We start from the raw sequence: 18,269 nt of genomic DNA, 5'->3' as shown, positions 1-18,269 counted from the left end.
ACCCAGGGCTGACGGCGAGCTTTGAATCCAGTGGAGTTACACTGATTGGAAGAGAGCGCAACGGAGATGTGTAGTGTCACTGCCTCATGGCGTGCCTCTGAACGGCCAGTATCTTACCCACCGCATCTGGTGTGTATTTAGTGGGATGTCTATCCCCCCTCCATGCACTTTCAGCCTGGTTATCAAACACAGAGTCGATTTGAGAGTTCACCACCTTACATTTTTTGTGATATGGTTGTGTGCTTGACACACGGTTTTGGTTGATCTCGAATGATACGTAATTTCAGTTGATGAATTTCACACCTAGGTACAGTAGCAGTATCAGATAATGGTATATTGAAATATACCATGGTATTATGTTTGATGAATTTTACTGTGACATTTACCACAGGACTGAATGTTTACCATATTCATGTACCATACAATTTAGTCTAATTCCTGCATTTTTGTAAAACATTTGCTGTTTGTTAAGACTGCCCCATGAAAAACTGCAGATGGAAAGCACAAGATGTATTTCATACATATACACTCACTTTTTTCACCCCACCACTCTCCACCCCCACAGATCTTTAATGATACCCTCAACTTTATATAATAAAATAAACAACCCAGTCCTCAAAGCTCCGGAGAACAGGAAGGAGATCTGCACGATCCAGGGCACCACAACCACAGCAAACCAAAAAATCTGTATTCCACTGTCTTTGGAAAAATAAACCTCTTCTAAACCATCTAAATATGGAGGGATGAAATAGTTAGGCTGAGGATTGTGGGTTGACAAAAAGGTCAAAATTTGAGTTCTGCCTCAGGTATGTGATATTAAAGGTGGAATACACGCAAAATGACATCCTGAAATGAGCAGAATTACTCAACAGCTGAAAGGTAAATTGGACAGATGTTTGTGGAGATCAGGTGATGTGGGCAGGGTGAGCATCAGGCTGTTAACCATGAGTTTCCATGAGACAGAGAGGAGGCTGTCTCTCTTTCTGAGGCAGTCTTTCAGGCAGATGTTACGGAACCTGTTGCTTGTCCAGATGCATTGGCAACTTTTGGCTCTCCTCTCCCTTGTTTGTCAGACACTTATATTGACGTTAGCTGCAAGAAAACGAAGCGGTAAGAACATTTTTTTATTTTATTTATCTTTTGTGTTTCATATCTGCTTATTAATGATAATGTCTTATTTTTTTATTATTATTATTTTTAATTATTTTTGCAAAATAACTGTATACACGTTCAGAAAATTACCAAACACTATAGTTTATGGACATGTACACTCAGATAAAAGATACAAAAGTTATCACTGGAGAGGTACTTTTTCAAAAGGTACTAAAATATGCCATTTAGTTACCAATATGTACACTTTAGGGGTAAGTAAGGTACAAAGGTGCACTTTTTTCAAAGGTATCATCCCAGTGACCGCTTTTGTATCTTTTTTTTTCTGAGAGTGTACCATGGTATTCTTTCGAGTATTTCTTTATTCACCACGGTAGTGGAATTCATGTGCTACCATGGTACTTTCAGTACGTATACCAAAACCAAAATATTGCTTGTTTACATAAATGCAATGTTTAGTTCCAGCTCTCAAATCTGATTGGATGAGCCTGACTCAAAGCCATTTATTAAGCTGTTATTTATGTGAATATACAAAAAGAGTGTAGAGGTGTGTGATTATTAGTTGAATTCTATATTAATGTGAGGACTTCTACGTTACTTGGCAACCATTATATTTTAGCTTGCAAAGAGTTGTTTATTTCGATTTTTAAATATCTGAATTTGGGGCTAAAGGCCATTTGGGGAGTATAGTGAGAATGTATAGATACAGAGGCAAAAGTGAGTTATAGTGCATATTTTGTCACCCTCTGGAAATAATTCGATACAGCAAGATGAAATGATGGAGCAGGACAATTTCTGGTACTGGTGGTGTTTGTTGCAATTTAGTGCTGCTGTATCCTAGGCATTTTGTTTTTACAACAATTGAGGCTTCAGTTCATCCTGCATGAAAAATTTGTCTCCAAAGGTTCATTCAGTGGATTAGTTGTATATAACTTGTGCTTGTGTGTGATTTTGGAGTGACACTTTATCAAGTACTAGTAGGACCAGGCCTGGATTTTAGTTGTGTTTGGTTTTTGTTTGTGCACGGCAGTCGTCGGTGAGGGGCTGCCGCGCTGTTTTGTGTTTATTTTATTATTAAAGTTTCATTTGATTGTCCGCCGGTTCCCGTCTCCTTCTTCCCGATGATTATGAAGTTTTAATGCGTTACATGCATATTTTCGGCAGAACGAGACTGACATATAGACCATTTGGTAATAAATCTTGATGCGCTGTGCCACAAATCCAAAGAAATGTAACTGCAAAATTGTTTGAAACCCTCATTTTCAATTTATTTTTTATGTAACTAACCAATTATTAAAAAACAAAACACTAAAACTTTAGAATACAGATATACAGACCAGAAAAACATTTCTCAATTTGAGCACATAAGCATTATAGAAGTATCTGGCCTTCATTTCTTATTTGTATCTTTCCCCATATTTTCTCAATTTCATTTGATTGACATCCATGCAGAAAATAGGGAACAATATATTGATGAGAACGCAGCGTAAGTATTTTGGTTTGGCTCACCGATGTCTTTTTAGACAGTGGTGTCTCTCTTTATTTCCCTAACGAAGGACATTGAGATAAGAACCATCTGGCAGTTTCCTCACATATCCCCCCTGCAGACCCTCTCCAGTGGCTCAGTTTGACACAACACACACAGACAAGAGACTTCAATCTCAAGTCTTTGGAATTAGTCAGATGTACACATGCATGCACTCTATATATTAAGAACACATTTGTGAAAAGAAAAAGACTGAGAGAGAGAGTAAACAGTTATTTAGCAGATGCTTTTATACAGCTGAATTATTACAACATCCAGCTCATCATGGAGCAGTCCAGGGTTACATGTTTTGATCAAGGGCACAGTGGTGATGGCTCATATCTCTTTTTTTGAAGGGATTGAACCAGTTACTTTATTTAAAGTCCCTGGCCTTTATCCAATGGACCTCAGTTGTTGTTGTTGGTCACTAATGGTTTTAAATGCGGACTTGATAGTTGTATAGAAGGTGGAAGAAAACAAAAAGTAGCCATAAGCAAAATGCATATTTAGTAATATATTGTGCATTTTCAAAGTTTAAACGAAATATATATTTTGCATGTACCAGTTTTAAGATTTGTACATAAAAAGTTATTTTGATTTTCCATGGGCCTAAACTTGATTAACCGTGCAATATACATACCGGTACCCATGCAAATGCTGGGTGTTGCTACGTGGTTTCTAGGGTGTTCTGGGTGGTTGCTAGGTGGTTGCTCAAGTCAGACGAGTCTCTCTGACATTCTACTTTCTAAATATCATCCACCAGGAGGAAGTCTTAATCAGAATCAGAAAGAGCTTTATTGCCAAGTATGCTTGCGCATGCAAGGAATTTGTTTTAGTGACATAAGCTTCCAGTACACAGAGACAACAACACACAGACAAAAAAATAAATAAATAAAAATACATACACATATGTAAATATAAATAGACAAATATTGAAATATAAATAATTGTGTATGAACAGTTGTGCTATAGATGATAAAATGGAATAGAATAGAGTGAGATGCAGTGATGTACTGATCGATGTGGTAAGAAATAAATAAGGTTATTGCACATTTTATTGCATAAAGTGGGGAACATTTAACTGTTCATGAGGTAGATTGCCTGAGGGAAAAAACTGTTCTTGTGCCTGGCTGTACTGGTATTTGTGGCTCTGAAGCAACGGCAAGATGGCAAAAGTTCAAAAAGGGATGTATACAGTTCTTGAAGGGTGGGCAGGGGAGCACCGATAATCCTTTCAGCAGTCTGAACCGTTCTCTGCAATCTTCTTATGTCTGATTTTTTAGCTCCCGTGGCAGGTTGAACTTCCTCAGCAGGCAAAAGAAGTACAACCTTTGTAGGGCTTTTTAACAATGGAGTCAGTGTGATTGTCCCACTTCAGGTCCTGAGAGAGGAGCTCCGCTGTTGGTGGAGCGGCTGTTTGACACCAATTTCCCATTCTCACTAGCTGTTGCATGTGACATGCTGTCTGTATTTTGAGTTCACTGGAAAGATTTGCTTTATTAAAGTCCCTGAGAATTATTAAAACAGAGTTCGGGTGCTCCATCTCTGTGATATGATAAGCGAGTTTTTGCAAAGCCAAACTCACGTCCGCTTGAGGAGGAATGTAAACACTCTTCTCACTTCTGTGGCGAATAGAACGGTTTTTACAGTTAATGAAGAGCGCTTCTAGATCAGGACAGCACATCTTCTTTAACACAGTTACATCTGTACACCACCTTTCATTGATGTAAAAGCATGTCTTGCTTGCACGTGATTTCCCCGTTGATTCTGCGTCGCAATCTGCTCTAAACAGCTGAAAGCCAGCCAGATGGAGCACATTGTCTGGAATGGCGTCATTCAACCAGGTTTCCGTGAAACACAGAGCAGCAGAATGTGAGAAATCCTTACCGGTAGGAGACTTTGTGGTATGTTCTGCCGAATGTTCATCAGTTCATCCCTGGTGAAACTGATTGAGTATGCAAAACAAAAAACAGGAAAAACAAACTAAAACAACTGGAGAGCGAAGCATCTCGGCTGCCATGTGTGGCGCCATCAGGACTATGTTCTAGGGCAGGGATCTCCAACCCTGCTCCTGGAGAGCTACCATCCTGCAGACTTCAGTTCCAACCCTGCTGCAACACACCTGTCTGTAATTATCAAGTAGCCCTGAACACCTTGATTAGCTGGTTCAGATGTTTTGATCAGGGTTGGAGCTGAAATCTGTAGGACTTCTGTGTGGTTGCTAGGTGGTTGCTCAAGTCAGGTTTCCCACAAATGCACCCTTCAATACACACTACTGTGCTCTATATTAATCTGTTAATTGGCCCTCCCTTCACAATCGGCATAAAATTCACTGGTTCACCTTCATTTACAAGACCCTTCTCGGCCACTTACCTCCTTACTTAGTTCACCTGCTGCAGCCAAAGCCTGTCACATATAACACCTGGTCCTCACTTCATCTTCAACTAAGCATTCCCATAACCAACTCTGCGTTTGGTCTTGCATCTTTTCAATCTGCTGCCGCTCGCGACTGGAATGCTCTGCAAAACATAGATTGACGACTTTTGATGTTTTAAATCCTATTTATTTAATTGCTAACCTGTATATATTTCTAATGTTCTGTATTTATTTTAGCCCTACTTCCCTTTCCCTAAGTGGTTATTCTACTTGTCAGACCGCCATTGTAAATAAGAACCTGTTCTTAATGACTTGCCTGTAAAAATAAAGGTAAAAAAAAAGAAAAAAAGATGAGTCTCGCTGACATTCTTCTTTCGAGATATCATCCATCAGGAGTTCACCTTAAGTCTGATTGCATCATTTATCACAATTAATCATGATAATGCACACATCAAAATGTATATCTGTACTGCATTGCTAAAATGCACACTTTACTTTCTTGAGTTTAGTTAGGTGACAGAAAAAAAACAGGTTCTTTTCAAGCAGTCAAAGTGATGACATACAGGCTTGTAGCCTTTGTCATCTCAAAACCCTCAAATGTAGAAAGTGTAATGTGTTAGATAATGTGACTGCACTTAAATCCCAGTGTGCAGTCTTAGACACGCTCCCTTGCGATGTTTGATAATAATGATTTGAAATGTTTTCAGAGGACTGCAGCAGCTGTCTGGAGTGTTCGAAGGAAAATGGCTGTCTGCGCTGCTCTGAGCGCCTCTTCCTGTTCCTGAACAGAGATGGCATGAGTCACCACGGCTCTTGTCTTTATTCCTGCCCCTCCGGACACTTCGGCCTCCGAGGCAAAGATCTCAACCGCTGCATGAGTGAGTCCATCCGAGACAATAGTTAATACTATCAAACAAGTACACAATAATCATCATCTACATGTCCAAACCTCTTGGAAATGTTGTATTTCTTTATTATTATATTGTGTGTTTATTTCATATCTATTTCATATTAATACTTTATTTAACATTCTTGCTAATATTAATAAGGAACTCTTAATAATAATAGTAGTGTTTCAAAATATGTCCTTATTATTTAATCTCTTTAGAACTTGATATCTTGAGAAAGCCTGGAACAATACCACACACCTTATACTGTATATAACTATAATCCTCATAAATATTTCTCCCAGAATGCAAAGCTCCAGAGTGTGAGAGGTGCTTCAGCAAAGACTTCTGCACTAAGTGCAAGGGAGGACATCTGCTCTTCAAAGGCAAATGCTTCAAAAACTGTCCAGAGGGCACATTTCCACAGTCCACAGACTGTGTTGGTAAGTGCTTTACTCGTTGTCAGACCTTCTTTATGGGTAGATGCCATTAAACTCTCATTAGCATACTGAAAGAAACCTATCAGTCTTGTTTTATTTGGAACAATTATATCAAGATGTTTTCTCATGTAAGGCAATGAAAAGCAGCAGATATAGTCTTGAGGAAAATTTCTGGTTGCATTTACCAGGGTATTTACATGCCATTAACTTGATGTTGTGCAAAAACTTGACTTGCTGCCTCACACAGGAGCTTTGATAAAAAAAATAAAAATAAAGTCAAGATTAAGTCAAGTAAAATCACATTTATTTATATAGTGCTTTATACAATACAGACTGTTTCAAATCTATGGAAGCCAGTTTCTGCCACAGGATACAAATAAATAAGCAGATAGAAAGAGGTAAAAGAAAGTTAATTGTGACAATACAAAACAATTTATCTTACAATACAAGACAGAATCCAAGAATTGCGAGACTTTTATATTTTGCAATTATGCTTTATTCCTTACAATTATGAGGTAACAGTTGTTCCCCATCGAGGGAGAGACGATGCGTCGATAACGGTTTGGGAATGCATTCTGCGTGAGTGCGTCTGAAGCATCCATGTCAACTAGTCCAATGGCGAGAGTGAGCGTCAGGAGTGACGTCACGACCAGGAATTGATAAAAACCCCAACCGGAGCAACCGGTGTTAGCTTTCTGTGCCTCAGCAAGCGATCTGTGTCAAACCTGTCTGTCATATTTACTGTTGTCTTGTTCAAAGTTTATATATCATGGTATAGCCTCGCGCTCCTCAGGGTGCAGGACCCGCTTCTGCCGAGGCAGAACAGAGAATGCATTCCTGGGGTTCGCAAATGGATCTCTCAGCGGGGTTGGAGATGGGTCCGAGGGCTCTTTCTCCTCCCTTACCTGGGAGATCCATAGCTCAAACTCCGGTGTCGGAAGCCCGCCCCGCGGCTTCTTCAGCCCGGGGGGAGAGCTAATTGCTTCGTTGCTCTAGCTCCGAGGAGTTAGATGTAACGGGCAGTGAAGGTGACACAATCAGGGGGGAAGAGGATTCGCCATCTCTTTCCCCAGCATATGAGGAGTTGGTTGATGTATTAACACGAGCTGTAGATAAGTTACATATATCTTGGCCATCTGATAAACAGAGCGCTCGTCCTAAAAGCAAATTAGACGAGCGTTTTCTGTCTTCTAAAACATCTCCTACATCACGGGGTCTCCCTTTTTTCCCTGATCTTCACAGTGAGCTGTCTAGATCGTGGAATAAGCCATATTCATCACGTCTTTTCAGCCCTCAAGTGCGCATTTATTCTGATATAAGAGGGCTAAAAAAAATGGTTATGAAGCGATGCCCCGGGCGGAACAGACGCTCGCGAGCTATCTTTCCCCTGGTTCAGCGTCATCTATTAAGAACCCGACTTTGCCCACGAAGCCTTTAAAGATCACATCTAATTTAGTGGGTAAAGCTTATACAGCAGCAGGTTAGGCTGGAGCTTGCCTTCACTCGATGGCTTTGCTTCAGGCTTATCAGGCTGAGCTGCTGGGGGAGTTAGATAACAGTGAGGGAGTCAGCCGTGACGAAATTCGCGAACTTCGTCGGGCTACGGATTTATCTCTCAGGGGGACTAAAGAAACAGCACGTGCTATTGGTAGATCTATGGCTGCTTTGGTTTCTACAGAAAGACACCTTTGGCTTAATCTTTCAGATATTAAAGATAAAGATAGATCTTTTCTTTTAGACGCTCCCATTTCTCATGAAGGTCTGTTTGGTGATGCTGTGAATGAAGTGGTTGAAAGATTTCAAGAAAATAAAAAGCAATCTGAAGCTTTTAAAAGTTTTCTCCCTCGCTGATCTAATCCTGATGCTGCTGGGCGTGCAAGGCAGCCCCAGCCTTCATGCTCCTCATATCGTGTTTTTCAAAAAGAGAGTGTTGCGACCGCGCTCCTCCTCAAAAATCACGGGGACCGAGCCAGCACTCACAGCCAAAGCAATCTAAGCAGAAGCCGGTTCTGAGGACCGTTCTTCTCGCTAAGAAAGCTTCGGCTCAGAAGAAAAGGTCCTGACGCCAAATGGGTCAGACCTGTGAGGGCAGCCCCAACCGAGACGGTGCGGTGTACACCTCAGTATACGGGCCCGTCCGGTCTCGGTGCTCTCACGGGGCCGTCCTGCCAACCCCGCCACCCTTGGTGCCTCGGGGCGCAGCGGTCTCCAGCGGGTCTCTGGCGCTGTGTCTCTCAGACGCTGCGTTGGGCTCGCTCCCTCTGAGGGGGGTTCAAGAGCAGTTAGCTCCGGTGGTTCCTGCGTTTCGGCTTCAGGTCCCCGCACTAGCTGTTCAAATTACACCAGAGGCCAGCCTCGAGAGGCTGGTTCCCTTAGTAGAATGTCTGACAGAATGGAAAAGTCTGCCGAATATATCTCAATGGGTCCTGCAGATAGTAGAGAAGGGTTACAGAATCCAGTTCGGTTCTCGTCCCCCTCGCTACAACGGGGTGTTGCTCACAGTAGTGCATCCCGAGCAGGCTCTGGTCATGGAGCAAGAAGTGAAATCTCTTTTAGCGAAAAATGCTATAGAGCAGGTGTATCCTCCCGACAGGGCATCGGGTTTTTACAGCCGTTACTTCATTGTTCCAAAAAAGGATGGAGGGCTGCGTCCCATTTTAGATCTTCGTCTGTTGAATCGTACAGTTCAGAAATTAAAATTCAAGATGCTGACACTCAAACAGATCGTGACTCAAATCAGATCCGAGGACTGGTTCGTCACGATAGACCTGAAAGATGCGTACTTCCATATCTCCATCCTCCCTCAGCACAGGAAGTTCCTAAGGTTTTCTTTCGGGGGCAAAGAATACCAGTATCGGGTACTTCCCTTCGGTCTAGCTCTCTCACCCCGCACATTCACGAAATGCGTAGATGCAGCTCTGGCCCTGCTCAGGCTACAGGGCATACGTATTCTGAATTACTTGGACGACTGGTTGATTTTAGCGGAATCAGAACAGTTGGCGGTTCGGCATCGAGATGTCGTCCTCGCTCATATGCAGAAGTTGGGTTTGAGGCTCAATACCAAGAAGAGTGTGCTATCTCCATTACAGAGGACCACTTTTCTTGGGGTGGTATGGGATTCGGTCACGATGCGAGCTGCTCTTTCGCCCGCTCGTGTAGCCAACATCCTCACAGCCACATCAGAGCTAAAGCTAGGCCAGTCACGCACTGTAAAACAGTTAGAGAGATTGTTGGGTCTCATGGCAGCAGCGTCCAATGTGATCCCCTTTGGCCTGCTGGGCATGAGACCTTTACAGTGGTGGCTCAGGACCAGAGGGTTCTCCCCGAGGGGAAACCCACTTCGTACGATCAAGATCATGCGGCGGTGTCTCCGCGCCTTGGTCATATGGAGAGAACACTGGTTCCTGTCCCAGGGTCCGGTATTGGGAGCTCTTTGTCATCGGGTTGCCATCTCGACAGATGCTTCCCTTACCGGCTGGGGAGCGGTAATGGAAGGCCGCTCAGCTCAGGGTCTGTGGGAGAGCCATCATCACTCTTGGCACATCAACTGCCTGGAGATGATGGCGGTCTTCAAAGCTTTGGGGCATTTCCTGCCAGACCTGAGGGACCATCATGTGCTGGTCCGCACAGACAATACATCGGTGGTCTCTTACATCAACCGTCAGGGGGGTCTGCGCTCGCGCCCACTCTGCAAATTAGCGCACCAGATCCTCCTGTGGTCCCTGGGGAAATTACGCTCTCTGAGGGCAATGTATATACCAGGGACTCAGAATATTGGAGCAGACACCCTGTCGAGGCAGGTGCTGAGGTCAGGGGAATGGAGGCTTCACCCCGAGGTGGTGGAGCTCATATGGGAATCTTATGGCCAAGCAGAAGTGGATCTGTTTGCGTCTCAGTACACGACGCACTGTCCACTATGGTTCTCCCTTACTCATCCATCCCCCCTGGGGTTGGACGCTATGGTACAGATGTGGCAGAGGCTACCTCTGTACGCCTTTCCCCCTGTTGCTCTGCTCCCAGGAGTTCTGGAGAGAGTCCGCCAGGACGGAGTAAGTCTACTTCTCGTAGCTCCACACTGGCCGAGTCGAATCTGGTTTGCGGACCTGATTCATCTCCTCGACGGTCCTCCCTTGGAGATCCCGATCAGGAAAGACCTTCTATCTCAGGCCGGGGGCACTATATTTCACCCCCGGCCAGAGATTTGGAAGCTTTGGGTGTGGCCTCTGAGGGGGCGCAACTCATAGAGAGTGGTCTCTCAACTGAGGTTGTTGAGACCATTCTTAGCTCCAGAGCTCCAGCTACGAGAAAACTTTATAGACTCAAATGGAATGTTTTTTCTTCTTGGTGTTACCAACATCAGTGTGACCCCGTCCACTGCTCTGTTGGCTCAGTTCTTGAGTTTTTACAGGACCGCTTCACTTCTGGTCTATGTCCATCCACCTTAAAAGTTTACGTGGCGGCCATTTCGGCTTTCCACGCCCCAGTGGGTGGTGCATCTCTGGGTCGTGACCCTCTTATCTCTCGTTTCCTTCGTGGCACCTTGAGGCTGAGACCTGCAACTCGTACTAGAGTGCCGGCCTGGGACCTGGCTATAGTTTTAGAAGGCCTTTCTCTACCCTAAGCAGGGATACATCCTTAAGGTACCGACCATTGTTCCGAGACCTATTGTTCTGCAGGCTTTCTGTCCTCCCCCGTTTGCATCATCGGACCAGGAAAAGTCTTACCTCTTGTGCCCGGTGCGAGCATTGGACACTTATGTTCATCGGACTTCTTTTCGGAAATCCGATCAGCTGTTTGTTTGTTTCGGGTCACCTAAGATTGGTCTTCCTGCCACTGAATGGATAGTTGGGGCTATCCTTCTTGCCTATGAGTCTTCTGACCTACCGTGCCCTTTGGGGGTCAGAGCTCATTCTACTAGGAGTATGGCGGCCTCTAGAGCCTTATTATCTGGGGCCTCTCTTCAGGATGTTTGCGATGCGGCAGGCTGGTCCTCGCCACTCACATTCGTCAGGTTTTATAGCCTAGACCTGGACGCTACTCCCGGGTCTCAGGTTTTTAATTCTTGAGCCGTTGTTTTTTTCTGGCTGACACTCAGGCACTTGTTATATGGCAGTTTGGGTATTCTCGTTCCCAAAGCGTTATCGTCTCTCCCTCGATGGGGAACGCCTCGGTTACGTCTCTAACCTCGGTTCCCCGAGAAGGGAACGAGACGATGCGTCTCCCTGCCATACTTCCTTCGTTTCTGTGATCGACTTGCTTCGGCACTGTCGAAGCTAACACCGGTTGCTCCGGTTGGGGTTTTTTATCAATTCCTGGTCGTGACGTCACTCCTGACGCTCACTCTCGCCATTGGACTAGTTGACATGGATGCTTCAGACGCACTCACGCAGAATGCGTTCCCAAAGCGTTATCGACGCATCGTCTCGTTCCCTTCTCGGGGAACCGAGGTTACAGACGTAACCGAGACATTTTTTGTTTTCTATACAGAAAAAATTAAAAAGGTAATTGTGACTCTTTATCTCACTTATCTGTTTGTACTCCAGAAGGCTGTGTGTTCAGTAGCTTAGCTTTCTGGGGTGAATGGAGCCCATGCCAGCACAACGGCCTGAGCTGCGGTGTCAGATGGGGGCAGCAGATCAGGACCCATGAGCTGCCCAGAAACATGCCTGAAGAAACAGACGCAGGCTGTTCACATCAGACTGAGCACAGAAAGTGCAGGATTAAGAAAAGGTGTCCAAAAGGTGATTCATATTTTTAAGCCTTGTTACGAACTCTTATGGCCTAAGGTCAAAAGAGGTAACATTGAGGTCATGATAGTTTTTCGGTGTGATTGGGGTGACAAGAGACAACACGTAACGAACTAATGGTGAAAGAAAAATGATTTATTATACATTAAATGAAAATAAGTATACAAAAATGTGTAATAGTAATACTGGTGAATATAAGAAAGGCGAAATAATTAGTATTTACAACTCAAAAAGATCTCAGAAAAATAAATAACCCAAGAGAAAAAGGGGACAATTAGTGAAGCCAAAGAAATGAAAAGAACAAAACAAAACTCATTCTAACTTGTAAGTAAACCTCTTACCTGACTAATAAAATAAAGAAAAGAAAAGACGTCAAATCTTCAGCGTCAGAAAACGCCCTAACTTACTTACCCTAGCTAACAAACAAAACATACCGAAATTGGCATTCACTTTCTTACCTGGGGTGTATATACATCAAGTCACCTAGGTGTTGTTTTATGTAAGTCACGTGACATTTTACCTGTCCACTTTACTCTGGGTCTTTTACTCAATACCATCAAAAAGTCCGAAATCAAACATAAAGTAAAACAAATGTCAAAACGATGTTCAAAACAAGATGGCAATGAAAACAAAAGGGTTACTGAAAGCAAGCGTACAAAGCAAGCGTACAAAGCAACAACAAAAACAGAGTGGCATCAAAACAAGTTGCCTCTCGCGTTCTTTTCAGCGTCCTTTTAACTGCTGGCAGGAACTTGATTGGCTGCAGGTGGAAAACTTGATCGGCTGTGGGAGAGGTGATGTCACGCCAGTGATAGATACTGACAGGTCTCAAAGCCAATCACCAGGCCAGAGGGGAGTGACCCTAAGAAAAGTCAGAGAGAGAGAGAGAGAGAGAGAGAGAGAGAAAACACGGCCACGCACAACCACAGCCTCTTTATATCATCTTTCTTGTAGATTCTCACACGATTACACATTATCACATTACACGAAACAAAGATCAAAAAAAGAAAAAGAAAAATTGGTTCCTTGGCTAAATTGCGAAATTGTGTTTTGTTTCCATATGATGCTCTACTTGAAATCATGTTGTCACTGGTAGATCAAATGTTTGGTGGCATTAAGAAAATGAAGCATGATATTTTCTCTGTCACCTTCAGTCACCGTGAATGGCACCCATGTGTGATGGAAACACTGCATGACAGCCATTTCTATCATTAGAATTTCCATTGCTGTCATTTTTAAATGAGAAAATGCTTTAGAATGGTATACTTAGTACTGTTTTTGAGAGAAAATGGGATGCAGTGGGTGCACAGTATGCACATTTTCTGCTTTCATGCACTATTGCATGAATAGCATACATTGCATGTATGTTGTATCCAACAACGCAATGCAATATGACAGGGAAAAAATAAGTAATTGCAGCTGTTTCAACTGGACTAAAAAAATTAAATAAAAAATAATAATTTTGTATTTATTTATTTTATTTTTCAGAAATTAGTACCTTCATTCAGCAAGGATGCATTAAATAATCAAAACAGCAGTAAAGAAATTACAGTTACAGATTTCTGTTTCAAATGTTGTTCAAAATGTTGTTCTTTTGAACGTTCTATTCATCAAAAAAAGAAAAAGAAAAGAGGAGTTATATTTATTAACTGTATATATTAATTATTTTGTATATTAGAATGATTTCCGAAATATCATGTGACACTGAAGACTTGCGTAATGATGCTGAAAATTCAGTTTTGATCACAGGAAAAAATTACATTTTAAAATATATTCACATAGAATAGTTCTTTAAAATATGACTGATTTTTACTGTATTTCTGAACAGATAAATGTAGCTTTGGTGAGCATAAAATACTTCTTTCAAACACACACACACACACACACACACACATATATATATATATATATATATATATATATATATATATATATATATATATATATATATATATATATATATATATATATATATAAGAATTCAGACAGAAAAAAACAGCTCAAAAACAGTACTAAAATGCACTGTTACCATCCACATCAGATGTTCTCAATCAGTACCATTGTGGTTTATCTCTGAAGCTGACACCTCAAAGATTCACTTGTGGTGTGACCAATGAGAACCTGATGAATTAATTTAGTCCTAGGATGTCCTCTAGATTAACACAAGATCATTGCCTTTCTTTTCAAGTTTCCTTGTCTTCAAATGTAACCCTGAGAGTTAATGAAAGTCAGGCAGCACATCTCAGAACGGCTCACAGCTGAAGATTTTCCAGTGTTTTCTGTTTGGACCCTACACGTGACCCAAACTTACCAGACTAAATCATAACGCACAAACCTCTGATCTTAAGATGGAGATTTATGTTGGTTTTAGGATTAGAGGGTAAGGCTAACACAGATGACTGCAGGGCTGTAAATATCGACTTTTAGTGCTTTGTGTGTGCATAATCTGAGAAAACGAAGAAGTTAGGAAGCTTTAATCAAAGCATGTAAAAAGCAGGACAGAGAGTGACAACAGATAAAAAGAGATTGGAGAGATCCAAGAGGAGAAAAAAGGACAATTATGGAGAAAGTGTCATTCTTGCCAGACGGACTCCTCCAGCCATAATATCTGTTTACTCCAGTTTTATTATGCTTTTATTATGTCATTTTTAAAAAAGACAAACATGTATTATGATTTGGCTTTAGCACACAAAAATGTTAAATAAATACTCAAACACCCCCCTCTGCACACTGTTTGTTCTGCTTTTGCTCCAGAACTTTTTTTCTTCGGGCTCTTTTCTTCAGATGACAGTATGTGCCACCCTGAAGCTCCTCTGTTGTTGATTTTGAATCTTAAAGTCAAACCAGACATGAACATTAACACAATATTCTCAGGTTATAAGCTGCATGACCATTGCATGACAGCGAGAAATTGACCACTAACACAAAAAATAAACACTGGCTTTCCCCATGTAGAATTAAAACTAAGGCACTGAAAGTCAACAGCCTCTTTAATTTTATTAAGAGCATAATTAAATTAATTAATGTATTTAAAATGTATTTTCTGAGACACTTCACATAACTAGTGACAAATTAATATTTTGAGACTTTATTTTAGACATTTTTATATTTTTCAAAATAGAGCTAAATTAATCAATATATTTAAACAGTATATTTAAATTCATCCACATTCCCAATTGAAGATGAGGATAATTTCTATATTATACTTAATTTCCTTTTTTTATGCCATTTCAGTTGATTTTAATGGACAAGATCTGTGTTATTTCTGTTCAACAAAATTATACAAATATAAAAGCAAAAAGGCCCTTTTCTTTGACTTCAAAATGATATGTCGTGTCAACATGTTCAAAACAGAAAAACAAAAGCAATGCATCAATACACAAAAACATCACAGCAGAATTTGAATTTCAAGTGCTGGTGTAATAAAAATATCTCTCTGGGTATAGATGTGACAGACATATTGAAGTGATCAAACTGAATTTTTAATGCTTTACATCAATAATAAAGAACATATATTTTCACTGCCTACATTTTATAACTTAAAGATGATTCACTTTCTTATATGGTTTTACGGTTTTATCTTGACAGATAAAAGGCAAAATGAAAGGAGAGAAGAAAGAAGAAAGTCACAGAAAAAGCTAAAGCTCTTCGGGAACAGAACCATCACAGAATCTCCATAAAGAATGTAAAGTTCTGGAACGAAAGTTTTATTCTTTAGTAATATATATATATATATATATATATATATATATATATATATATATATATATAACAATATTTTTGTATAAATAATTGTTATATGGCTACTTTAAAAATTGTGACATATAGCAAGATATTGCACATCCTTTTTTAATGCAGATGTATTAAGTGACAAGTTGGAAGGGTTTCCCCCAACACTACCACATGACTTAAACCTTCAGTAAAGTGTGGTTTGACAAAGACGAGATCCATATTGGACTATGACACTGTACATTTCCATCTGATGAATAACAGAAGAACAGCTTCATGTGGTTTGAGCTGTATCTTCACATCTTTCTGTGCATGCCTCGGCTGTTTCTGTGTTTTCCAACCACATACTCTCCTTTTATTTGCACTTCTTCACAATAATTGTATTAGAGAAAAAAGAGACACAGAATGATGTAAAATCGTGCAAAGAGATACCAAAAACATGACCTTGTACTCCATTTATTCAGTCTTGAACCGTGTCATTGGCTGTAGACAGGTCATGTGACCAAATGATTGGCACAGATTTATTCTTAAGAAAAGTGATAAATATTTGTTTTATGTACATTTCTAAGTTAACCTGCTTAAAGTGTGCAAACTTTGTCTAAACAGCTTAAATTAAACTATAATATTGCATTATTTTCTTAGAGCCTCAACTCTACCATTAAACTCTTTATGTCTTTTTTTCTCTTTTTTGAAACTGATTATCGTCCCCCTGTGAAAACTGAAATGTTCTACAACATGCTGCTTTTGATTTGGGAAGGATGGGAATGAGCTGATTTCAATGTGATTTATTTGCGCTTTCCTCCACAGTATTCTCTCAGGCAGCTGAAATGTATTTACTGGAAAAATCACAGTTTTGCTCGCTAAAGCAATTACACCCAAAGGAATGTTTACTTTTTTTTTTTTTGAGTTTCTTAAGGACTATTTTTCTTGAGCAGTTCTGAAAATGATACAGATAAGAAAGAGATTATATATATATTTGAAATATGATTTGAAAATAAAAGCTTAGGGATTCGCCATCACGTGACAAACAAGAAAACAATAAATAAATTAATTCTGATATTTGTTGCAGCTTTACAGGGATATAGAGTTATTTTTTTTAAGTATATTCTCTTTACAAAAATTCTGATATTGCATACTCTGATTGTATACAGCTTTTTGTACGTTGTTTATATTCAGTTGTTTATATTTATATAGAAGAACAAATGAATATCTTATAATGCATATTAAATACACACTTACAGATTTGAACGTTTTTTTTCTTTTCTTCCAAATTAACGTAAAATCTCTACCTGTTTACTGTTAAAACATGCCCTGCTATAGGGTCACAAAAAGTTGATATGTATTTCCTGTGCAGTTATACTGTTCAGTAATGTTCAATAGCTTTTAGAAATCAAAACACATGTGTACAGAGAAAAAACAGATTTTTAATAAATGAAAAATATTCACTGGAGTAAAAAGTGTTAACTAATGGTTAATTAAAGTGTAAACTAACCCCGCCCTCCCATAATACATGTTTATACCCATAAGTGTGTTTGTTTCAGACAGTTTCTAAATATTTTCTAGTAATTTTATTTTTCCAAATTAACCAGGTTACTGTCGTTTTGAAAGAAAGTATTTCACTTTCTTTTTCAGCATTACACTAAATTTGAATAAAATAGACCTGTTTTTAAAAAGGGCCATTTTCAGGGCATATGCAGTCTAAGTGAAATGCTAATTGATGATTAAATGATTAAAACAACCATTACAGTACCAGCCTCTGCACTTGTTCCATATTCAGCCACTAGATGGAAATGTTCACCTGATATATAACTGTACACTGCATTAAATGAGGCTTCCAATAGAAATGTACATCATATGGGCTGTTTTTACATCTCAACAGACCGAACAAGTTCAGAGGTCATCCGCTCAGGGCAGGGTCATCAGTTCCCAATGAAACTTCACAACAAACCCTAAACATCTCTGTGAGAGTCTCAGAGAAAACATGCCATATACAATGTAAAGTGACACATTATATGATGCGTTGAGCTTGATGCTGTGTGAACAGCATTCGACCTGACACGTCTTTTCAATCATGCAAACACGCTCCATATGATTAGAGTGCCTCTGGTTGAGTTGTTATTAGTGCTGTTTGCTAAGAGAAGCATCACAATTGTGCATACCTAAGTTTTGGTAATCATTCTAGTCAAACCCTTTAAGCTACAACATTGTGTTACACAGGTGTCTCTGTGTGCTATAAGTAAATCGATCAGATGGCTGTAACCTTTTAACCCTACACACATGCACCCACCCACCATGTGTTAACGTTCAACAAACAGAGCTATTTACAATCCCTTAAAATCGTATTTTTATTTTACATTATTATTTAATTTATTATTAGCATTACATAAACTTATCATCAGCGAACACTTCTAAGGTCAAGCTGAAAAGCTGAGGCCCAGTCCACTAGCTTGCTAAC

General features: G+C 40.3%; 1 protein-coding gene across 1 annotated transcript; it reads left to right on the top strand.

The window, feature by feature from the left end:
• Positions 1 to 995: 995 nt before the first annotated feature.
• Positions 996 to 15,791, top strand: LOC132151232 (R-spondin-4-like). The gene is made up of 5 exons (XM_059559344.1): positions 996 to 1,110; positions 5,719 to 5,889; positions 6,204 to 6,341; positions 11,882 to 12,079; positions 15,674 to 15,791. The coding sequence occupies exons 1-5, from the start codon at positions 1,005 to 1,007 to the stop codon at positions 15,763 to 15,765; spliced, it is 705 nt and encodes a 234-aa protein (XP_059415327.1). The 5' UTR covers positions 996 to 1,004; the 3' UTR covers positions 15,766 to 15,791.
• Positions 15,792 to 18,269: the final 2,478 nt, after the last annotated feature.

The sequence above is a fragment of the Carassius carassius genome, chromosome 10 (assembly GCF_963082965.1).
Source record: "Carassius carassius chromosome 10, fCarCar2.1, whole genome shotgun sequence".
In the NCBI taxonomy this organism is placed as follows: Eukaryota; Metazoa; Chordata; class Actinopteri; order Cypriniformes; family Cyprinidae; genus Carassius; species Carassius carassius.
The sequence above is the reverse complement of the archived record's forward strand: the minus strand, read 5'-3'. Positions and strand labels throughout refer to the sequence as shown.